At 33.9% G+C, this 26,534-nt stretch overlaps 1 protein-coding gene across 2 annotated transcripts in view; it reads right to left on the minus strand.

The window, feature by feature from the left end:
- Window positions 1-663: 663 nt before the first annotated feature.
- The window catches only part of LOC132561194 (thrombospondin type-1 domain-containing protein 7A-like), a 125,603-nt gene continuing 99,732 nt past the window's right edge, over window positions 664-26,534 (minus strand). The window contains exons 24-26 of one of the 2 annotated variants that reach the window (XM_060225923.1): window positions 22,340-22,427; window positions 18,187-18,388; window positions 664-5,012 (exon numbers count right to left, since the gene is read on the minus strand). In XM_060225923.1, the coding sequence (XP_060081906.1) occupies window positions 4,986-5,012; window positions 18,187-18,388; window positions 22,340-22,427 (317 nt within the window). In that variant the 3' untranslated portion in view covers window positions 664-4,985. Of the gene's footprint in view, window positions 5,013-14,138; window positions 18,389-22,339; window positions 22,428-26,534 lie in introns of those variants that run through there. The other variant, XM_060225922.1, reaches the window with a different exon arrangement.

Genomic DNA, 26,534 nt, shown 5'->3' on the forward strand with positions numbered 1-26,534 from the left:
ATTGGAATGAGTTCAGGTATACTGTTTATCAATGTGGTATTGAAATAAATTTACATTTATCAGTCAGAGTCCGACCTCCCAAGTCCAAATCTATGGAAAAGAGGGCCAATTCCGCCATTTCATGCGTGAACTTGTAAGACAGGAGAAGACGACCAGACAACTGCTGTGCATGTGACCGTTTGTATTAGACGTCGAATTCTTTGTCGGTCAACTGTTCAGAGGAATTACACAGGTAATTTTATCAAATTAACTGATATTTCAGCAACCTTGAGACTATTTTGTTAATTACGATATATCTAATATTGATGTAAAGTGCTAACTAATACAAGCAAAAAAGCTACATCTATACTAAGATTTTACAACAGACACACAAATACGTAAATAATTCTTTCAGTGATCCCAGGATTTGGTTTTACTTGCCAATGATTAATATACCTTACTTACGAAATATACATAAATATGGGATTGTTTATGACTAGTTGACCATAATTACAATATATATCTAAACACATTGTGATGACGGTCAAATAAGATTTTTTCTTTTCAATTTTACAGTTTTTGACATACAATGGCAAAGAGGCTTTAATAAACATTTATAATGAAACACACAGAGAAACACCGTCAATGATACTTTGGCACGATAAGAACAACAACGACAAAGTATCATTTTTTCAAAATTTTATTCTCTCCTTTGCTTTGCAATAATGATGTTTTGGAAGAGTAAACCGAATAGCCGCCACTAGGGGACGCTGTACATTTGGTTCATCACCAGCAGGTGGCGATCTGGTGTGTACGAATGATGTAAGGAAGTGATTTGTTGATAACTGCAAACTGATTTGGTTGTAGAGATTATAAAGAAACTAAAACAAAGCTGCCATGCTTTACATGGCGTCAATGAAACCCCAAAACGATATAATATATTTACATCTAGATACTATTTCACACTTCAATATAATATATGTATATATTATTAATTATTCAACAGTGCTTGGTGCACTACCTAATATGCTATATTAACAAAGATGTCTGCTGTATCTGTTCTATCATTGTTAGATAATTTTAAACTGGAGTTTTACTTCTAAACAGAAAAAATAGTATTAGACAAGTGTATAGTGATACAGAAAGACAAAGAACGTATGGTAACCTAGGTAACGATGTCATTTGGATAGAGCACGTGATTATCAAATAGGGTAGGTAATTCCACTGGAGAAATCAAATTGTTATTGCAGAAGAAAATGCGGTTAATGTATTATATATATTCTGTTTTATTAACAGTATTATAGATAATCATTAGACGTAAGAGAAAATATGACAGAAACAATGACACTCTATATAAAGTATAAAGAAAATAATCCATTTCAAATGTTTAAGTAATGATAAAGTTTATTCACGAATGCGGATTGAGAGGAAACAATAACCGATGGAATAAATAAATGGGAATGAACTCCACGACCTTCTAAGCAATACAAGGTGAAATGAATATGATTTATTTTGTACATAGATGTAAATAAAATAAAATTGGACAACTCCTATATTTATGTACATATATCTGTTAATGACAATAAAACACGTGACTTATATCAGCCAATACAGCTGCGAGGACCAATACCTATGTAACAGACAAGTCACAAGTCTAATAGCCACCCGAACGTGACCTATATAGACAAAAATAGTTGACATAGTTATCCAAACATGGCCTATTTTAAGTAAGAATAATGTCACCACTCAGTTGACCTAGTTATTAAAGATGAATTGTGAAGAGTTAGATAAATAGGGTATTACATAAATATCTGCAATTCTTTTACACTGAAGTAATGCTTTGTCTTGTATTTTATGTTTTAAATGTTAAATGATACCAAAATGCATGACATGACTAAACAAAATTAAAAATGTCAATTTGAAGCTAGCATATCCTAGCCATTGTTATTTCCAGCAAACCTTTGAGACATGAGAATAAAAAACCAAGGACAATACGCGACACTTCATAGCTGTGTAAAACAGAAGTTGTCGATAAAATCGAATGATGAGCGATGTTTTAGGTTAAAATGTTAGTAAACATGAATTTAACACCATATTGCAAGTATGTATATATATTCTAGGATACAAGAGTCCTTTTAGAGACCGTACAACAGTAATGCATTACACGACAGCTCGCTAAAAAGAATGCTGGGTACTGAATCCATCCCCCTGACTATCAAGTGTTCTTTTTATCTCGTTTCTATGGAATTACTTTCTTAGTATTGCTTATACAATCGAGATAATCGGATATCTCGATAATGACGTACGGATTGTGAGGTAAGGTTTAAAAAGACAGAGAGAACTGATGTTAGTTGGCAGAACTCTGTCATATGTAGGTTTAGTCATATGTAGGTTTAGACGATGATAGTTTTTTTCGCTGACAGGCGTTTTACGACCATTCAGAAACTAAACGAAATCCACCAGTTTAACCTTTACGACCGTCCAGTAACTAAAGGGGAATTCCCTTGCCTTAATCTTTACAACCGTCCAGTAACTAAAGGGGAATTCCCTCGCCTTAACCTTTACGACCATCAAGAAACTAAAAGGGAATTCCCTCGCCTTAACCTTTACGACCACCAAGAAACTAAAGGAGAATTCCCTCACTTTAACCTTTACGACCATCAAGAAACTAAAAGGAAATTCCCTCACTTTAACCCTTTTCTTTAACTAGGTATGAAATCTTACATTAGTGACATTTATCAGAATTTCTCTAATGGCTTATAGTATTGAATTCGCGAGGTTTGTGGGTATTTATGTGTACATATCAACATTAAACATTACTGGCTACCATCTTAAGAAACAATACATTAAAATATGCAGTATTTTTAGATAGCAAATCATGGGAGGCTTTGTATACCATGAACAGACAGGAGCGGACATTAAGATCAGACAACATACATATAAGCGGTCATTAATAATACTAATTAGTCACAAATGGAAATGGGGACTTGGAAATATATCACAATACATCAGAGTAAATATATACAACTTAGCAACGGTAAATGACTGGACAACTGACCTTGGCGTTTTGCATCTAATCTGATAGACACGTGTGTTAAATACATTTCAAATTTGTATCTGTTATTGTAACATACGGGAATGATTCACCAGTCGCCATATTTTCCAAATGACCCCATGTTTAGACGGCAAGCTTTGCTTTTTGAAATAACTATGAAAAGTAGAACTCGATATACATGACTTGAATGTGTTTCTATCAACCAAGTTCAGTTGATCCAGAATTTACCGTTTCATACCTTGTAAAACAATTATCTGAGGTAATTCAATCTTACACTGGGACACACATTTAATGTAAAAATTGTTAAATTAAAACAAACTCAACAAAACTTTTTATTTACAATAATGATAGAGGTAAAATCTATCAAGTTTAACAAAATGGATATATATATACTTATCTTTCCTAACAATAATTGGTTAATATTGGTATAATTATGTACGGACCTCGTGAAACACTTAGATGTTTATAGCAATAATGTTTAATAAGTCCATTAAAGAAAGTACTCTTTATATTCAGCATGTAGATAAAAGGACACTTCATTAAAATTGTTAAATATTATAAACAAATAATAATAAAAAGAATATATAACATGTATCATTAGCAATTATAGAATATGCAGGTAAAAAAAGACTGCTTCAACTTTCATTTGAATTTTGAACATCATCATATTTAAGCACGTATTGTTCGTTTGCATGAACGTGTGTTGCCGTTATTGTGACCTGTTGGTAGGGTCTTGTATGTACAGTTCTGTTAATATGTAGTAATTAACCTTAATTAACCTTAATGTTGTCAGGTTAGGATTAGCACGTGATATAGAAGGGATATTAAGTTTATTTAGTGATAATTATCCATAAATATATTGAACAAATACAACCTTCAAAATTAAACAAATTGCAATTATGGACGAACAGTAAAAATAATTTCCATTAAACCATAATATTTTAAATAATGCATCACATGAGATACAACCAACATAACACAAATGCATACTAACAATCGTCCATCAATTATCATTGTTTGAGCAGAAAGTTAAGTTTAATATCTTCTTTGCAATGTCCTATACTACATCACACTGACGATTTCCAAAATGTTTCCAAAGTAGTGTTACGAAAAAACAAGTGTGATCAACAAACTGAAACAAAAATAACAAGTGCAATCAATGGTATTTCACTCATAAAGACATATCACGTGATATACGTCTGGGGCACGTGACAAATATTGATTTATTTGCGGTTAAGTAAGAGAGAGGCCCAGGATGTTAATAAAATTAATCTATAATCTTTCTTATACACTGGATGTTGTAATATTACGGCGGGTTGAACAGTCTGAAGTTGAAATATGATTATTCAGATTTTTTCAATTACACTATTAATACAAAATGTTATTAATTTCAATAAACACACGATTTATGATATTTGTGACATTCAATCTTTGATTGGTAATTTTATGCAGAATGCAGGCATACATATGATTAAACTCCATAGAATCAGCGAAGTGACTGGAACTATATCCGGTATTCCATTTGACAATCTTGATTTCCTTGGAGTACTTTTGTTGGGATTTGAGACTTGATGCCGTCACATTATGCCATAAGGTCATATAACGCCTGACATTGCTGATATGGCTGTGCGTTAAAATTGTCTGCACTGTCTTAGATTACAAAGAAACACACACTGTAATCGCCTTTCGGCAATAACCGTTCTCAGAGCTACTGCCACTTGTTTTGTGTGTTAAGAACACATCCATGGTTTCTTGAGAAACCAATGACCAACAAAGAGTATGAGGTCAAAGTTCAGCACACTTTTCCGCTGGCACGTAAACAGTGGTTACGACCGCTGTGGTCTTGTGGCAGCTGGAGGTTTCAGTAGCGTTGTCTTGGTTACCATTGTTACCAATGACGACACCCATGGATTCCATAGAGCTACACCGTTTCATCATCATTCTCTTCATGTTAGCCCTGTCCTTCCGCACACTCTGACTGTAAATAAAAGATATGAAGACTGATAATTCAGTATATGCACTGATATGTAAATAGTTATCATTTCCTCCGTACACACAGTAAGTCATATTTAACACAGCTTTGTTCTTTTGACGTCAGTATAATGCTGAACCTTTTGGTAAAGTGTTTGACTAAACGTAATCAATATATTTACTTATTAAATTCACACATGTATTTTATGAATACCTACACAACTCTTCGGCTCCATGCAAAATAAATTATTTCATATTCACACGTGTATGTTGGTTAATCCACTGTTGAATTGTAACGTGCAGCTTGTCTATGACGATTGTACAAACGACACACAAGAAGTGAATAGCAATTTTATTAGAAATATAATACAGCACAGCCAAACATTGAATTAAACTGCCTCATACAGCTGTTTCGACATGCTAGGATGTCAGTGATGCTTAAGGCCTGAATTGTTGAAGCCTTGGAGGCTAGGAAAAAAAATTCAAAGTGATTGAAAAAAGTTAAAATCTTGATGGGGAGGTGCACTAGCCCCAAATAGTCAAATAATTTTGATAACAACGTCTGGTATATCTGTATGTTCCGAACAATGACACCATTCGAATGAATGAAAACATATTATACAGACCACTGAAACGTCTAAATTCCTTTACCCTAACTAGCAGACAGCTGTGCAGCAATGTTGTCAAGACATTTTATTTTGTAGAAGTGTGTCAAACATTTAGTAGGAAGATAATGCTCTGTTTTATTTTGATGTTATTGGTGGCGATCGATTCACCAGCTTGGTGATTTAGTTGACTAAATCTTTAACAAGATACCAATGAGGAAGTTTAGGATGTCACACTAAACAGCAGTGTGTACACCGTCTGTAGTATGTGTTGTATGGGCTTCACAATGCTTTTAGAGTGCTGTGTATAGGCCTAACACACAAATGTTTATATTTATTGATAAAGTAACTCGCATCATTATAGTACAGATCACATATCATGTATACATATATCGCTTGAATCATCGATATATCGCCTTTAGCTTAAATGTATCGCCTAAATCCTTGATACATCGCCTAAAGCTTAAACACATCGCATACAGTCTTGATATATCGCGTAAAGCTTAAACATATTATCTACAGTCTTATATAGCCTACAATCACTCTTTATCGCCCAAAGCATCTATATATGTCTTCAGCTTTTAAACATCGCATATTGCATTCGAATATCGCTGATCTAAATCATTGCCCTTATCCTTGATCCATCTCCTATATTATATATACATCGCCAATAACATTTGTACATCACCTTCGAACTACAGAAATTGTGTTATAATTGATTTAAACAATATAAGCCTACTGGGTATTTCTCCCTTCCCTCAACTCCTTGGTTTTTCTACATTACGTTTAGTATATATGATCTACATACTTTATAACGATTGATGCGTAGAGATTACATATGAACCACAAAAAAAAAAAAAAAAACCACCGAAAATGCCTTACTGCCTTCAGGTTTCTGATAGACTGGAGCTTTATTGCGGCAACGGTCAATAACGTCTTGATAAGTCGTCAGTAGACTCTTGTATCTTGTAAGTCGCCAGTAGACTATAGTATCTTGTAAGTCGCCAGTAGACTATAGTATCTTGTAAGTCATCAGTAGACTATAATATCTTGTAAGTCGCCAGTAGACTATAGTATCTTGTAAGTCGTCAGTAGACTATTGTATCTTGTAAGTCATCAGTAGACTATAGTATTTTGTAAGTCGTCAGTAGACTATAGTATCTTGTAAGTCGCCAGTAGACTATAGTATCTTGTAAGTCGTCAGTAGACTATAGTATCTTGATAAGTCGTCAGTAGACTCTAGTATCTTGTAAGTCGTCAGTAGACTATAGTATCTTGTAAGTCGTCAGTAGACTATTGTATCTTGTAAGTCGCCAGTAGACTCTAGTATCTTGTAAGTCGTCAGTAGACTAAAGTATCTTGTAAGTCATCAGTAGACTCTAGTATTTTGTAAGTCGTCAGTAGACTAAAGTATTTTGTTAGTCACCAGTAGACTCTAGTATCTTGTAAGTCGTCAGTAGACTATAGTATCTTGTAAGTCGCCAGTAGACTATAGTATCTTGTAAGTCGCCAATAGACTGATATCTTGATATGTTTTCAAGTGTATGCAATTTATTTTCGAAACAAGCAAAACATTGCTAACACACAAATGGGATACATGAAAGCTTCGGACGAGGATGATCATGCCAAAAGGACATGCACTGCATGTTAAAGGAAGGCATACATGACAAGCATATATTGTTTGCAACAGCCAGCATTATACGGGCAGCATTGTCCTCATTTTACGCTTCAACATTTTAACAGAGATAGAAGAGCTTAATAATTAGATTAGTGATTTTCTGAGACATGTACAACGCCTGAAGAGGAAATCACTTTATCAAAAACAGACGAGGTTTGATTGGTACATTACTACAAAGGAATTCGAAATAGAAAGTTTTCTCTTGGGTTAACCAACGTCAGCGGTAATGGGGAAGGCATTTATGCAAAGCATAATCTGTGGATCTGGGACATTCGTAGAATTACACTAACAAGACAGCATGTCTGCTACATCTGTAGAATAACACTTACAAGACAACGGATGTGCCACATCTGTAGAATTACACTAACAAGACAACGGATGTGCCACATCTGTAGAAATACACTAACAAGACAACGGATGTGCCACATTTGCAGAATTACACTAACAAGACAACGGATGAGCTACATCTGTAGAATTACGCTAACAAGACAACGGATGTGCCACATTTGCAGAATTACACTAACAAGAAAATGGCTGTGCTACATCTGTAGAATTACACTAACAAGACAACGGATGTGCCACATCTGTAGAATCATACTATCAAGACAACGGATGTGCCACATCTGTAGAATCATACTAACAAGACAACGGGTGTGCCACATCTGTAGAATCATACTAACAAGACAACGGGTGTGCCACATCTGTAGAATCATACTAACAAGACAACGGATGTGCCACATCTGTAGAATCATACTAACAAGACAACGGGTGTGCCACATCTGTAGAATCATACTAACAAGACAACGGATGTGTCACATCTGTAGAATCATACTAACAAGACAACGGATGTGCCACATCTGTAGAATCATACTAACAAGACAACGGATGTGCCACATCTGTAGAATCATACTATCAAGACAACGGATGTGCCACATCTGTAGAATCATACTATCAAGACAACGGATGTGCCACATCTGTAGAATCATACTAACATCTGTAGAATCATACTAACAAGACAATGGGTGTGATATAACTGTAGAATCATACTAACAAGGCAATGGGTGTGATACAACTGTAGAATCATACTAACAAGACAAATAGCGATTTCTATATAGCTGGCTATAGGTCACAATCGTCTTTAAGTCAGTAACAGCAGTAATTGTCTAACAAACAGTTGTGAATCACCGACAAACAGTTGTGAATCACCGACAAACAGTTGTGAATCACTAACAAACAGCTGTGAATCACCGACAAACAGTTGTGAATCACTAACGAACAGTTGTGAATCACCGACAAACAATTGTGAATCACCGACAAACAGTTGTGAATCACCGACAAACAATTGTGAATCACCGACAAACAGTTGTGAATCACTAACGAACAGTTGTGAATCACCAACGAACAGTTGTGAATCACCGACAAACAATTATGAATCACCGACAAACAGTTGTGAATCACTAACAAACAGTTGTGAATCACTAACAAACAGTTGAGAATCACCGACAAACAGTTGTGAATCACTGACAAACAGTTGTGAATCACCGACAAACAGTTGTGAATCACCGACAAACAGTTGTGAATCACTAACAAACAGTTGTGAATCACCGACAAACAGTTGTGAATCACCGACAAACAGTTGTGATTCACCGACAAACAGTTGTGAATCACTGACAAACAGTTGTGAATCACCGACAAACAGTTGTGAATCACTAACAAACAGTTGTGAATCACTGACAAACAGTTGTGAATCACTAACAAACAGTTGTGAATCACTAACAAACAGTTGTGAATCACTGACAAACAGTTGTGAATCACTAACAAACAGTTGTGAATCACTAACAAACAGTTGTGAATCACTGACAAACAGTTGTGAATCACTAACAAACAGTTGTGAATCACTGACAAACAGTTGTGAATCACTGACAAACAGTTGTGAATCACCGACAAACAGTTGTGAATCACCGACAAACAGTTGTGAATCACTAACAAACAGTTGTGAATCACTGACAAACAGTTGTGAATCTCTGACAAACAGTTGTAAATCACTAACAAACAGTTGTGAATCACTGACAAACAGTTGTGAATCACTGACAAACAGTTGTAAATCACTAACAAACAGTTGTGAATCACCGACAAACAGTTGTGAATCACCGACAAACAGTTGTGAATCACTAACAAACAGTTGTGAATCACCGACAAACAGTTGTGAATCACCGACAAACAGTTGTGAATCACTGACAAACAGTTGTGAATCACCGACAAACAGTTGTGAATCACCGACAAACAGTTGTGAATCACTAACAAACAGTTGTGAATCACCGACAAACAGTTGTGAATCACTGACAAACAGTTGTAAATCACCGACAAACAGTTGTGAATCACCGACAAACAGTTGTGAATCACTAACAAACAGTTGTGAATCACTAACAAACAGTTATGAATCACTGACAGACACGTATGAATCATGCTAACGAATAGCTTTGAATAAGCCACGGCTATAAATCAACATCAAACAGTTGTGAATCATATGTAAACAGCTTTGAGTCAGTGACAAACAGTTGTAAATCAGTGACAAACAGCTGTTTATATGAGTAAAAAATACATGTAATTGTGAAAACATATAAGCAGCCTTGAATAAGTGACAAACAGCTGATTGACATATATAAACAGTTGTGAATCATGTTAACGAACAGCTTTGAGTCAGTGACAAACGTGTGATTGATGGTTACGAATAGCGGTGAATCACGGTTACGAACACGTAACAAGTGACAAACAGTCGTGAAAAGATATAATCAGCTTTGAACAAGTGACAAATAGCTGACAAACAGTGGTGAATCACGGTTATGAACAGCTGTGAATCACTGACAGACAGCTGTGAATCACGGTCACGAACAGCTGTGAATCATTGACAAACTGCGGTGAATCACGGTTATGAACAGCTGTGAATCATTGACAAACTGCGGTGAATCACGGTTACGAACAGCTGTGAATCACTGACAGACAGCTGTGAATCACTGACAAACAGCTGTGAATCAATGACAAACTGCGGTGAATCACGGTCACGAACAGATGTGGGTCACGGTCACGAACAGCTGTGGGTCACGGTCACGAACAGCTGTGGGTCACGGTCACGAACAGATGTGGGTCACAGTCACGGTCACGAACAGCTGTGGGTCACGGTCACGAACAGCTGTGAATCATGGTCACGAACAACTGTGAATCAGTTGCAAACAGTTGTTCACAATTACCAAACATCTGTATTCAGCTATTTTCGCGTTTATAAGAATATCTTAAACTCCAGGTAAGTTAAATTGATTTGGTATATGGAATTTCAGAAACGGACGTCATCTTTGAGTACATATATTTCCCTAAAAGGTTATAAAGGTATAAACACTTTAATTGTATCTGTGAAATCAAAAACAACTGCATTTTGGTCAGATAGAAAAACTAATGCTCTCTTTAAAATCATTAATAGCGACAAGTATTCAGTATCCATACAATATAGACGGCATGGTAATCAACTATAACCAGAACAAAGTGGAGCGAGGCATTGACAATGGCAATACCTGAAAGATCGTGATCGTAATGTGGATGTGTAATCTTCATGATAGTTAAATGAACAAATAATTTGCATGTGCGACACTTCTCTGTGTACCTAAGAGGAGAGAAAACTTATTTTCCTATAAATAGAATATACACACTACGTGTATCAGATCAACCATCATCACCTAATATAGGGCTCGGATAGTAATAAATCACCAGGTTTGAGGGGTTTCCCAAATCAGCTTGTACTTTCGATTAGTTTCTGTGAATACACGACGGCACATTGTATCTAAATACAGTTTCAGGAAAGAAACACATATCTCCCACAGTAGGTGTCGTTAGAAGCCTACAACACATTACTATGAAGTCAGAAACTCCCTTGAGGCTATTTCAGAAAGGCAGATAGATACAAGAGCGCGCAGAATGTCGGTGATATTCCAATTGTGTCGGAGATATAAAGTATCATTCCTCGGAAAGAAGAAACATTGTTTCAGGTGTTAATGGCTGGTTAATGGCTGATCCTAAATATTTTCAGAGCACGCGATTACACAATAACGGGTAAAGTAACGTAATATGTATTTCATAACGACAAATGAATACAATAGACACCATGTATATTGGAAATTTTACATTCTCTTCATTTATAACCATATCCTATTCTTTTGGACAGAGTTTTGATGGTGCGATTAGCTTGCCATATCGCTTCTAATTATTCAAAACATTTTGAGAAAGTCCAGATGAAAAGAATTTGAAAAGTGCCAATTTAGATACAGCAAAAGGGTTAAAAATAGACTCCTCATTTGTATATAATCACAAAGGTTTACTGTAAAAGTTGTTTACTTGCCCACAGGTGGATTAATGAGAATATATCACCGGATATTTTGCATGTTTTTAACTCATTCAGTATTAAAATAGTAGAGATTATAGTTGATCACAATTCTGCTAAATCTAGTTTCCATTAACGCATCGTAGTGTCATTTGCATTGTCTCACTTTTGTATTTTACTAGAAATTGTTGCCAAATATCTGGAACGCCATCTGTTTCGTGTTTGACATGCTCTACTGCCTCGCAATTTGTTAATGTTTTGGGGGCCAAGTTTGGACTCCTTCCCGATATGTCCTTTTAAAATCCCTTCAACCCTTTTGAGATGCAACTAAATAAATATTGTGACAAGCAGTATTAAGAGATAGACCCGGACTAATAGAAGAATATAAACTAGAATATACGTCACAATCTGAACAGGCGAGTTAGGAGTAAACGGGAAACAGCATTGGTCAGTCTACAAACCACCAAAATTTATCATCACAAAACCATGTTCAAACATACAAATAACCGTGACAAGAGCAAGAGGCAATACTGAAGGCCAATGAAAAAACTATCCTAGGGCGGAAACCTTACAGCCCATGCTTATACGAGGCAGCCGGCTTAAAGGACAGTATACTAGTAACAGAACTGATCGACACATGCAAGTTCGGTGGAGCAGCAACCAATAACAGGAAAAAAGCTTAATACAATATTCCGGAAAGACAATGAAATCCAAAGCACCTCATTACCGAGGCATGCAATTTGGCAAAATTCCAATGAAATGGCTGTCAGAACCGGTTGGATAAGAAAGAAAAAAAGACAGAAGTCGCAGTTCTATGGCAGAAAAGGTTTGCTTGCAAAGAAGGAATTTTAAACCAATCAAAACCATGAATTTTCCTTACCTCTAGGTTACCAAGACAACCGAAGCTTTCCATTAAAACTGATTTCACGGTGCTACCTTGGGTCCAGTTAGTTCAGATACAGAGTAGCGGTACATTCAAATACCTGTAACCATGGTTACTTCACACAAGACAATGATGCTACAATATGTTCACACTGGAGGTTTGTCCGAGGCACATCCAGAGGATCCATCAAGACAGTTGTGAAGGCAACAATCACTGTTGAACTACTCTAGTACAGACTACCATCACGAACACTTGTAATATCAGAGTGTAACATGTAACACTGGCGTTCCATGTATGTAACTTTACTACAATGAAGAGATAGCGACATCGAGCAAGAGTATCGTTTGACGTCAATATTTAAAAAATCTGACTAAATTCAAAAGGAGTCCAGCAGATATTTCAATTTATTTCATTTTATTGCCTCCGTCCCCCAAATGACTACCGTTTTTATATCAATGTTCAATAGTTTCATAAGTTTTAGAATGATAAAAATGACGCGATTTTACAATTTTAACACATGAAGTGAAAGCAGATCATGTGACTTGACTGAAAATACATTGTTGATTAGAACGGCTGGGATTGAAATTTATATCGGGTCCTTAAAGCTATATATGTTCAACACACGACAACTTTAATTATACAGGACAGCAACAAAGAAGCTAACATTGACACGTTACCGAAACCTTAATTAGCTTTACAAATGAAAATTAAAAGAGTAAAAGATTCGGCGCCCAATGCTTCGATGTTCATTTCATTCATCATGGTCAATTATAGGTCACTTCCATATTAGTGACTATCGTGGTAGCTATGGCAGTGACAACAAAATGAAACTAACATAAAAATTGATGATCTCAGTCATTTGTTTTTAATAACCTGCCTTTCTAAAAAGTCTTCTTTTAAAATGTTCGCATGTTTAACTATCATAGAAATTGTGATTTTGAAAGCATTTAATTGCATGCTGATATTTCTAACTTAATTTTACAGATATATGTATAAGAGTTGATATCGATACACGGTAGAATATCTTGATTTGCCACTGCTTTCATGTACGACATGTTTAATTCCGTTAATATTTAGAAAAAAAGGTATATCACCGTTGAATATGAATGTGAAATTTAATTATTTTATAAGCTCTTCGTTAAATTTACAGATTTGCTACATGATAAATTCATCAACTTAAGATAAAAAAGAAAAAGAAAAGGTACGTTTGGTTCCAGTGATATTAGCCAGTGACTGTAAGAACATTTTGTCACGGACTCGCTTAGTCTGACTGTTTCAAGTAGACAGCGTCATATGCAAAAGGTAAGTAATCTTTTCGCTGCATAAAGGTTCCCTTCGGTAAACACAATTATCATGAAAGTTAGTGATAAATGTCTGAGTTCAGCGGAAGAGGTAATTGACAATTTATTTTTTATCTAAATCAATAAAAAACATTGATTCACAAGACAAAGTTCATGCTTAAAGTCCATGGTATGGAATACGTTACGAAGGCGCTTAGAATTTTGATGTATAATATTTTCATTTGTTAAATTATGTCATTTTACTACATCATATAGGTAAAACAACATCACAGACGTCTTACAACAAAGATAACATGATAAGAGAAACAATCTCATTTATTTAGAAACGAATGGTGCTCATTACAGTTCGAAAACATTCGCCTGACAAAGCACACAGGTTTTATCTCCTCACAGTTTACACTGTTAAAGTCAACAGAAATGTACCGGCCATTTCTTGTCCAATAAATGTTCCTTAATCGCTCGACAATATTCTGTTGACGCCCAGTAATACTGACAATTACAAATCATATGATCTACATCTAGAAACTAAAATGTAATGGATAAAATGCCATCACGTACTTCACAGCATCGAATAAACATGATTTTACAAATGGCTATTTACACACAATACGAAGTGAGGTTTACACACACTGTCAATGTGTTTTTCATCATTGTAAATTTAATTTGATTTGCAAAAATATATCTAAAATTAATACCTATCTACATTTCATCTACAAACATAATGCATATGACAAGAGGAATCGTTGAAGCGATTATCACATCATGGAGTTTACCATGAGGTAATGTGTTTTAAAGCGGTATTTAAATCATGACTGCATATAACCAGTAGGATGTGTATAATGGCATACTAATGTCTTTACAAAGAAAGTGAGATGTTGAAAAGATAACACTTAAATATACGATATGTAGGTAAGACGCTTATCATTATCTCTCTGACATGATGTATACCTATATCAATATATGTATGTCAAAATATTTCCCTTCGTTGTTGATATGAATGATGTCTTGCATGGTTTCAAAACAAATCAGGACACATATGTATTTGAAATGTCCTTCCGAAATAATTCAAGAACAATGCTAATGTTGAATTGGTAACAAGACCGATTAATGACAGAAACGCAACAATAGAAGTATACAAGGCGCTTAACTTGAATTACGACATGAGAATGGTACTGACCACACCTCTTAATTATACACAAACGAAAGGTTAATTGCATGTACAAAACTGCAACATCAAAGTACCTGTCCTGTCTATATATGGTATGGAAAATTACCCAAAACAGCAATAATTAATCAGTATCAAGAAAAATGTTTGTGTTAATCACAGAAATGCAACACAACTATGATTTAGACAAGCAGTAAATTCCTGTAAATTATACATGTTTCTGCTTACAAAAACCAAGAAGCAGGCAAACAAAGCATTATTTAGCATGCTTGGGATTGAATCATGCAAGAAAATCCTAACCTTTTTTTTTTATATAAAATTAGTGAAAGTATTTATTTCTGAAGAGTCTGAAGGATGTTTCTAGGACAATTAACATAATTGGAAATGCTTTCCTATCAAGTAATTCATTGTGGTTTTTCCTAGTGAGATAAGGAAATCTCTAATTTTGTTTGACTTTTGTATATCCAAAACACTGTTCCCCACGTCATTCATTACCTGAAGACATATGTTACATTTATCGGAATTACCTAGTACTGCCAGAGCTTAATTAATAGGAAACTCCTGTGGAGTGGACTAACGGACTACTGTATATACACCTGTATTATACTTAAAAAAAAGCTTTTCATTCATGTCCTTCATAACGATTATATTTCAAATGATTTTGAAAACAATATTAACACTTTCTATTTCGTCAATAAAGTTCCACTTACAATTTCGTTTTAGATGCCTTTTCAAACAGTTCAATATTGAAACATTTAAAAAAAATGATATTATTTCTTTTTGGATGAAAATAATATAAATATGAAAGCTGTGACAGTTATATTAACTAGTTTGAAACCAAGAATATATGATATAGAATATCCGCGTCTACAAATATTACCTATTGGGTATTTTTTTCAAATTTTCCAGTCAAAAACATGAATACAATAATAAATGATAACATTGAGCAGTTAATTAAATTTCTAGATTTAAGTATGATATGAAAACAAACCGGTCGTCACTGACAAGTATACATGACTCAGAGTTACAGAAGTTGAGCAAACAAATTATGACCACAATTCACTAGTATCAGATTCAGCCAGAACTACATAAGCTTATGCCTTAACCATCTTCGTTTTGTTAATCCAAACTAATTGATTAACTTAAAAATAGCTTCATTTCAGAAAAAAAGTTGATATTCAATAACATGTCTATCTTTTGATAACAATAAGATATACATACATACTTATCATCTAAGCATTCTATTTTTGTAGGTGGAAATTATAAAACGGAATTCATCTTATTTTTGAGATTTTCGCCAGAAATGAGATTCTTCAAGAGCCGATATTCACTTGTCATATTATTAGTTCTGCTTCCAAAAAAAGCATGTACATTTAAAAAGGACAAATAATCCATTCCACACAGACAACATCAAAAACAAACAAAAGGGAAATAAACATAAACAAACACATTCAAACATCTAAACTTTGAAAATAGATACTTAGTATGGATCTAGCAAACTCTCTCATTCCAACAACCATGACTGGAGACCATCATAAAATTCATAAAAAAAAGTCACTCATATTAAATATAGCAATATCAAATATATATATCGCTAAAATTCATATACATGTTCTTTATCGCTGTGGTTCACAATAGTCCACTTTACCATGGTTATAGGTTATGAGAGTGGTAAGAAAAGTTTTGGAAAGAGCGGATTAATTATAAAATAGTCTCCTTCCATGTGCGTTCCTTTCCAGGAACATCGGATATGTCATTGGAACTGGTGGTTTTACTACCATCTTTGCTGGCGTTACTGTCTGTCATTGTTCGTGGCAAAGATCTAGACCTATGTGAGGATGGCGATGAACTACCCCTGCTGCTGATACGAGTATCAGAGTTCCTTTTCTGTAATTTGTGCAACTTTCTTGGCTTCCTCTGCTTCTCTCTAAGCACAGGAGAAGAATCCTCTCTTATGCTTGGGTTAGCACTTGAAGCCGAGCACGTATCTTCAATAACACCCGAGTCAAATTGAGCGACCTCTAGTGGATTTTGTAGTTTTGCTTGGCGCGTCAATTTGGGCCGACCTGGACGAACAACCTCCACTTCTGGAGATTCAATTTCACTTTTCGGTTGATTTTGGTATGGCGGCAAAGCTTCACCAGGTTTCTTTCGTGAACCACCGTTCCAAATTGTTGTTAGCCGTCTTGGCGCACCACGATCACGTGATTTTAACAGTCGATCACTTCCACTGTCGGATTCGGTGTCGTTTGTTGAATAATCAAATGAACTCTTGTTGCTATAGTTACTGCTACATTCAGCACGTGGTATATCATATTTGTCAGCATTGTTATTGTTGTCATTACTTAGCAGAGGGACAGCCTCCGGCTCTAGAGAAGGATACAGTTGATTTGGTTGCTCTGGGGACATATCTGATAAAAGGGGGTCATTTTCTGTGTCGGACACGTCAGATTGAGATGTAGATTCAGGTGTGCTTTTGTCAAAGCTGCGACCTTGTTCTCTGTCTGGGATGGAATATAAACGCATACCATCAGTTCTCTCATCTCTAGACAGCGAATCTATCTTTTTTGTAAAATCTTCAACCAGGACGTTCAAACTTTCTGTATTGATATTGTTAGGTGGAAATTCACTATTGTCTGACAAAGACTTGAGCGACGATGAAGTCAAGGGCTTTGTAAGGTCTTCTGTTGAAGGCAATGAAACTACAGTATCAGGAACGTTTGCTAATGCCACATTATTTTCTGTGGTTTTGCCCACTGGATACGATGATACTGACGTTCCTGTTACCGAAGCAGTTGTCATAGATGCGGACAATGCAGAATCAGAATTGGTTCTTCCACGATGGGGGTATCTTTGAAATTTTGTGATAAAGCCAGGTGTGTCTTCTGATTGTTCCGAGTCTGACCTTGTGGGAAATTGATGGACGGATTGAGGTGACAAGCTGGAGGCAGATGACATTTCACAAGGGGAGGTTTGCATGCAGTTATAAGCTGTGGACATGCCAATATGCTCATTAATGACTAACTGCGCATTGACTTCGGTCTCATTGTTACAATCATGCAAATCTTTGTCAGGAGGGGTGTTGGAGGTAGCAGAAGTGCAGGGACAAACGTGAGTCAGTATTTGCGACAGGCTACTACATTCCCCGTGGTTATCTATCGCCTGAACACATGAACCTACACTCATGTTGCACTTTGTCTCCATCATTCGATCGTTCGGCAGTGTATCTACTGGAGTAGGTATTGATTTACAGACACTGCAGTTATCGGGAGTTGTCAGCCCATCTGGATTATTTCGGGTAGCTGAGCCGGTATTACTGGCACTGTCTAGCTCATCTAGACTACCTTGATTCCTGGGGCGGGGACCGTAGTGCAAGAAATCACTGTACAGAAAGAAGCAGAGAGAAATAGTCCACAAACATTAAAAACACAAAAATAAAGCAGAATTGTGTACTGTATACATCTAGGACAGCCAAGTACCTCACCTGATTCTTCTTTGTCAATAAAACAAGTATGTGACATTCGTTATTATGTGCAAATTTTCTGGAGGTAAAGAAATTTTCGGTGTCGTAATTGTCTAAACAAACATCTGACCATTGGATGAGCAGAAGATGATATCTTGATTACAAGGTCAATATAAACCAGATGTGATTCTCCATAAGCCAGACCGATTATAATTTTCCCGACATGCAAATTATATGCATAAATAACGTAGATGTATTTTATTACATCTCAGCTCATAGTTCATATGGGTTAATTAAACCCTTGTAGGAAACAGGTTTGTGTCATACTATTTATAACATTACATTTGAAAGAGAAATGATCCAAGCAAAAGCAGCATAATAGGCTCTAAAAACGGATACATATATATGTATATATATATTACAAAACTATCATAAATACTGGTTATATATAAGGGGTCGAATCTAGGTATACTTGAAGGTAGGGTCACTGATGTATACAGCACATATACTGCCTAAACTGAATAAAATGGTACAACAAAATTATAATAACTAAAGTAGATTGTAAGATTTACTCCTAACTACAATATACTGAATACGAAAACACATTCAATAAAAAAAACATACATATGATAAAAAGGTATAATGTATGGAAGTGCATAAAAAGTATGGAAGCACACTAAAAGCTACTGCAATGCTACTGCAAACTATATATGACAATGTTCTTGACCTTATGTGATTTATGTCTTTTCACATGTCATGAGTGGGAAGGACATTAAAATCAAATATCTCGTAGTAACTATCAAGTATATCTACTATCAACACTTGTTTCCTTTAACCTAGTTAACAGCCAAAACATATTGTCTGTACATCTGCAACTGTAAAAAGTCATCGGAGAGAAGCTGTGCATAAATAACTAAGAGACGCCTAACAGTACACCATAGAAAAAGGTAAAGTATATCAATTTAAAACTGAAAACTCATTTTTAAATATTTTCAATACGTAACAGGAAAACATGTGTTCTAAACTACGATTTAGAACCCAAAGGCTTACCATATCATACTGTAAGATGGGAATGGTTCTAAAGTGAAATTAGAAAACCTCTAGGAAAAGTTGTGTTGTTTTTTATATAAGAAGACATGGATGGAAATATTACGAAGTATTGGATAGTGCAGTGTACCCTTATTCAAATAAATCTCTGCCATAAATCTGCTATCTTCCATAAAATAACTTGTTTGGTTTCTTTTATGGAGTAATGTTAGATATTTATTCAATTACTCAGGGAAAATATCCCTTTGAAAATCTCTATAAAATAGGCCTGTTTGCAGCACAAGATCAAATAGGAAATTAACTGAGCATAATGTATCAGAGTACCAGAACTAATGGTGAATGAACTGTGTATGCTATATAACAGTACGAGATCTTATGGGGGATTAACTGTATACAATATACTATGATAGAAGGACTATTGGGAGATTAACTGTATACAATATACTACGGTAGAAGGACTACTGGGGGATTAACTGTATACACTATACTACAGAATCAGGACTAATGGGGATTAACTGTATACAATATACTACAGTAGGACTAATGGGGGATTAACTGTATACACTATACTACGGTAGCAGGACTAATGGGGGATTAACTGTATACACTATACTACGGTAGAAGGACTAATGGGGATTAATTGCATAAAATATAGTATGGTAGAAGGACTAATGGGGGATTAACTGTATACAATAAACTACAGTAGAAGGACTAATGGAGGATTAACTGTATACACTATACTACGGTAGCAGGACTAATGGGTGATTAACTGTATACACTGTACTACGGTAGCAGGACTAATGGGAGATTAACTGTAAACAATATACAACCTTAGAAGGATTAAAAGAGGGATTAATTGTATACACTATACTACGGCAGTAGAGCTAATGGGGGATTAACTGTATACAATATACTACGGTAGAAGGACTAATGGGGGATTAATTGTATACAATATACTACGGTAGAAGAAATAATGGGGGATTAACTGTTTACATTATATTACCATTGTAGAAGTAATGGGGAATTAACTGTATACATTATATTACATTTGTAGAACTAATTACTTATAGAGAATTAACAGTATAAGTTATTAACTAGTATAAATAATAATGATTAATTAGTACTAGTTGTATCAAACATATTATAGCAGTTATTATTTCATTTTTAATGAAGAATTATAATTAATAGTAAATTAACTATATATCCCTAATACCCACTTACTAAAAATATAAAAAAAATGTCCCTTATAGCAATATGCCTTAGCTTCTCATGGAGATGCTACTGTGTACAGCTATAGAAGGGAGATACTAATCTGCATAACCAGACAAGGGAGATAATGCTACTGTGTAGAGCTATAGAAGGGAGATACTAATCTGCATAACCAGACAAAGGAGATAATGCTACTGTGTACAGCCATAGAAGGGAAATAACTAATGTGTATAACTAGACAAGGAGGTTATACTGTGTACGTCTATAGAAGGGAGATGACTAATGTATATATCCAGATATGGGCGATAATGCTACTGTGTGTAGCTAGAGAAGGCAATAACTGATGTGTATAACCAGACAAGGGGAATAATGCTAGTGTAAACAGTTATAAAAGGGAGATAACTTTTCTGAATAACCACACAGGGGAGATTATGCTTATGTAAAAAGCTATAAAATGGAGATAACTAATATATATCTATAACCAGAGAAGAGAGAACATCCTCCTGTGTATAACTAATATGTATGAGACAAGGGAGATAATGCTACAAAGTATAACTATTTAAGGGAGATAATGATGCTGTGTACAGTTAGGGAAGATAATTGATGCATATTATTTGATAAGGGAGATAATGCTATGTTTGCAGCTATAGAAGAGAGGAGGTAACTAATGTGTCTGACAATGTAAGGAGGGTAATGCTATTGTATACAGCTATATTTTTGAGAACCAATGTATATGGGTGATAATTTATCAATGTGGCATAAAATACAGATAGTTATTCAGAAACAGACCAGGGAAACAATTTTTCTTAAGTTTCAGAACAGGCATTGAAGATGGTCATCCAATGGCCAGAAACAGACAATGCCCATATTTATTAAATTTCAGAAAAAAGCAAGAGAGATAATAAGGGTCAAAAGTGAAATTATGAAAGATAATCATCTAATGTTCAAAAACAGGAATGTGATAATTAAATTCAGAAACAAGTAAAGGAGGTTATCATCTTGTGTTCTGATGCATAGAAGGAAGACAAATATCTTACATTGAAGGTAGCATGGAGAGCATTATCTTGTGTACAGAATCAGTCAAGGGAGATAATTATCTTATGTTCAGACACACAAAAGATGGCGTATGCTCTAATGTTCAAAAGCAGCAAGGGAGATAATTATCTAATGTACTGCAGCAGACAAGGGAGGTAATAATCTTATGTTCAGGAGAAGGGAAGGGAAATAATATCATGTTTGAAAGCAGCATGGGAGATACTAATATAATATGGAGAAGCTTGTAGGGAAAATAATTATCTTATATTTAGAAGATGATATGGAAGACAATCATATAATGCTTAAAAGCAGCTAGAGAAGACAACCATCTCATATACTGAAACAGATATAGAAGAAAAAGATAATATTACAATATTCAGAAGCATAGGAGATAATAAAGATGTTTACCCTGACTTATATATAAAATATTTAGAACTGAATGAAAAATAAGAATTTTCAATAAAAAAGTATAAGAAAAAAGCTGAAGTCGTACGTGAGACTAATGTAAAGACTACGCAGTAAGTTAAATGTAGAAATGCAAAAAATGTGTGAAAAAAAATAGATAAAATGAACACTCACCTCATGTTGTAAAGTGCAACTGTGACAAATATCACAAATATGGTTCCCACAGCAATAACAGCATATGTCCAGAAATTTAGATGTCCTTCTGTAGGAAGGAAACAAAGCTTATTATTAATCAAATTGTCTTTTTGAATGTTTATGTTTTGAATCAGTTGCTTGAAGTTGAAATGATAATATTTCATTTGCACAAAATCTGTGTTTTAGTTCATTAAAGCTCAAAATAAACAGTGAAGCATTTTGTTAAGACAAATGCTTAAATGAAAAAATGTGCAGAAAATAAAGTATAATTAATCTTTCAAAGTGTGATCACAGAGAAATGACATGAATTGTGCAGTAGAAGACTTCGCATACAATAGTTGAATGGCTAATGACAATAGATGCCACAGAACAGTGCCATATAGATTTACTGTAACCTGACCAAACATCACACATCAGTCAGGTCACTTTCATAATCCTTGCAATATATCAACATAATATATGTCAATTCAAAACCAAATCCTGTTTGAGAGATCGTTTAAACAGCACCCACATTTCATAATATACACCCTTAAGTCCATTCTGGCGATGTTATATATATCCATAAATCAGTTAATTAGCAGTGATTTATACACACAAGTTAGTTTAGTAGACAAGATATATCCCCTGAATTAAGTTCAGCATAAATTCTATCCACAAGGCAAACTTTGCTTCTGATTTTGATGTTTGATACAACAGAATTTTGTACTGTACTAAACTATACTATTTTAAAAACAAAACAAACTTCTATATTAAGTCAGTGAGATGGCCACTATAGCCTCTCCTCAACACAAAGAATTCACCCCAGCACTACCATCACCTAAAATGTGAGATTTAGACACTAGAACAGTTGTCGTCACCACAAACTTATTAAAATACAAGTTTTATTATGTGTTAATAGGGATACTGGAAACAAACTTATACGAAACACTGGATGCACTTTACCTGTAGGGGTTTAACATTTTTTAAACAGGCATTTCAACTGGGTCTACATAGGATTTTGGCAGGGTTCACATAACATTTAACAGTCTTTTAACTGGAGTTGAGTTAAAAGAATTTTAACAAGGTAGTCTACAACCAAGTTGTTTTGGACTTAACACTTCATCAGCACTACAGTTTTTTTTTTCATATTTTGGATTTAATTTGGTCAGAAAGTTCACATGAAATAAAGAATTAGAACACTAGAAATTCTGTAAATAACCCAGACAATGGTCCATATAGGTTAATATCTTATCTCCTTCATAATTACACACAACACTGAAATAATAATTCTAGTATTTCAATTTTGGATTATTTGATTTTTGTGATTTTAGTCCAAATGCCAAAATCATAGGGAGACTTTGCAACATTAACCTTACATTTTTCTTAGTTTATGGAAAGTTGATGATGGTTTTTCTCTAGTGTGAAGTAATGATACTTTCATCTGAATTGCTTTTGTTACGATAGAGTAAACAGATTATGGTTTTTGCACTTTTAAAAAATTTGTAATACATTATTAATATCCTGATATTTGGATACCACCTATCAAGGTGAAGTGACATAACTGTGATTTTCTTCAAGAGAAAAAAAGTGTTATTTCTTAAAACAGATTTTCATGCAAATTTCACCCATGCTGTAATGTTTCATCAGTTAATTCGAAAGGACTATTGCTACCAATGCAATAGCATCATATATGGTTTTAAGTTGGAAATACTTTTGTATGTACTGAAGTATCCTTCCTTATATATGAATTAGTATACTATTTGTGTTAATCAAAAGAAATTTAAAAAGAAAAGATGGATGTTGGATTTTTTAACTCTTCGTTTCAAATATTAAAAAAAACATAATGCCACACAACAGAAATATTGCAAAGTTGATAAAGAGCAGTGAAAATTTATCTAATATAAATAAAGAAGTACAAAATATTGGAAAAGACTAGAAAAGAAACGAGTTCAATATAAAATATATTTTAGTTATATCATACATTCCAGAGGGCATGCAGTCTATAGAAGTGGGTAACAGTAATGTTGATTATGTAAAACTCTGAAATATTTCTGTCAGTGTGGCTTTGTGAGTATGAAAATATAACTAAAGAAATAAAACATCTGTGTTTCTCTTACCTTCTTCACCATCAACAACTGAGTTAAAATATTCAATATTTATAATAGAATACTGTACTACCAAGAGAAGTTATACGCTCAAGAGAAATTAAATCAACTGCTTAAGGAGTTCTACAGTCTAGTTGGTATCAAGGGAGATAACCAAGGAAAAGATCAGAAAAGATAGATCTACATCTTATATGGTAAATTAATTTTATAATATCTATTGGTTAAATAAATATGTTAATTAAGCTGTTTTCTCTATGTTTAATTACAATGGAAATGTTTGCATTCAGACATGATTTTCTGACACAATTTTCCCATTTAGATATTGATACATGTATATTCTCTCTATATATATATTCCCTATACATATTGATACAACTATATTCTCTCTCTATATATATTCCCTATACATATTGATACATGTATATTCTCTCTCTATATCTATTCCCTATACATATTGATACAGGTATATTCTCTCTATATATATTCCCTACATATTGATACATACATATTGATACATGTATATTCTCTCTATATATATTCCCTATACATATTGATACATGTATATTCTCTCTATATATATTCCCTATACATACTGATACATGTATATTCTCTCTCTATATATTCCCTATACATATTGATACATGTATATTCTCTCTCTATATATTCCCTATACATATTGATACATGTATATTCTCTCTATATATCTATTCCCTATACATATTGATACATGTATATATTTCTCTCTCTATATATTCCCTATACATATTGATACATGTATATTCTCTCTCTATATATATTCTCTCTATATATACATATTGATACAACTATATTCTCTCTATATATATATTCCCTATACATGTTGATACAACTATATTCTTTCTCTCTATATATTCCCTATACATACTGATACATGTATATTCTCTCTATATATATTCCCTATACATATTGATACATGTATATTCTCTCTATATATTCCCTATACATATTGATACATGTATATTCTCTCTATATATCTATTCCCTATACATACTGATACATGTATATTCTCTCTATATATATATTCCCTATACATACTGATACATATATATTCTCTGATCATGTATATTCTCTCTATATATATATTCCCTATACATATTGATACAACTATATTCTCTCTATATATATATTCCCTATACATGTTGAAACAACTATATTCTTTCTCTCTATATATTCCCTATACATATTGATACATGTATATTCTCTCTCTATATATTCCCTATACATACTGATACATGTATATTCTCTATATATATATATTCCCTTTACATATTGATACATGTATATTCTCTCTATATATTCCCTATACATATTGATACATGTATATTCTCTCTATATATCTATTCCCTATACATATTGATACATGTATATTCTCTCTATATATCTATTCCCTATACGTATTGATACATGTATATTCTCTCTATATATATTCCCTATCTATATATATATTCTCTCTATATATATTCCCTATACATATTGATACATGTATATTCTCTCTCTATATATATATTCCCTATACATATTGATACATGTATATTCTCTCTATATATATATTCCCTATACATATTGATATGTATATTCTCTCTATATATATATTCCCTATACATATTGATACATGTATATTCTCTCTATATATATATTCCCTATACATGTTGATATAATGTATATTCTCTCTCTATATATTCCCTATACATATTGATACATGTATATTCTCTCTCTATATATTCCCTATACATACTGATACATGTATATTCTCTCTCTATATATTCTATATATATTCTCTCTATATTCCCTATATATCTGATACATGTATATTCTCTCTCTATATATATTCCCTATACATGTTGATACATGTATATTCTCTCTATATATTCCCTATACATACTGATACATGTATATTCTCTCTCTCTACTGATATATATATATTCCTATACATATTGATACATGTATATTCTCTCTCTATATATATTGTATATGACACATCTCTCTCTATATATCCCTTATACATACTGATACATGTATATTCTCTCTCTATATATGATATATATTCTCTC

Source organism: Ylistrum balloti, unplaced genomic scaffold (assembly GCF_031769215.1).
Source record: "Ylistrum balloti isolate Yb309-2 unplaced genomic scaffold, AGI_CSIRO_Ybal_v1 Utg371170, whole genome shotgun sequence".
NCBI lineage: Eukaryota > Metazoa > Mollusca > Bivalvia > Pectinida > Pectinidae > Ylistrum > Ylistrum balloti.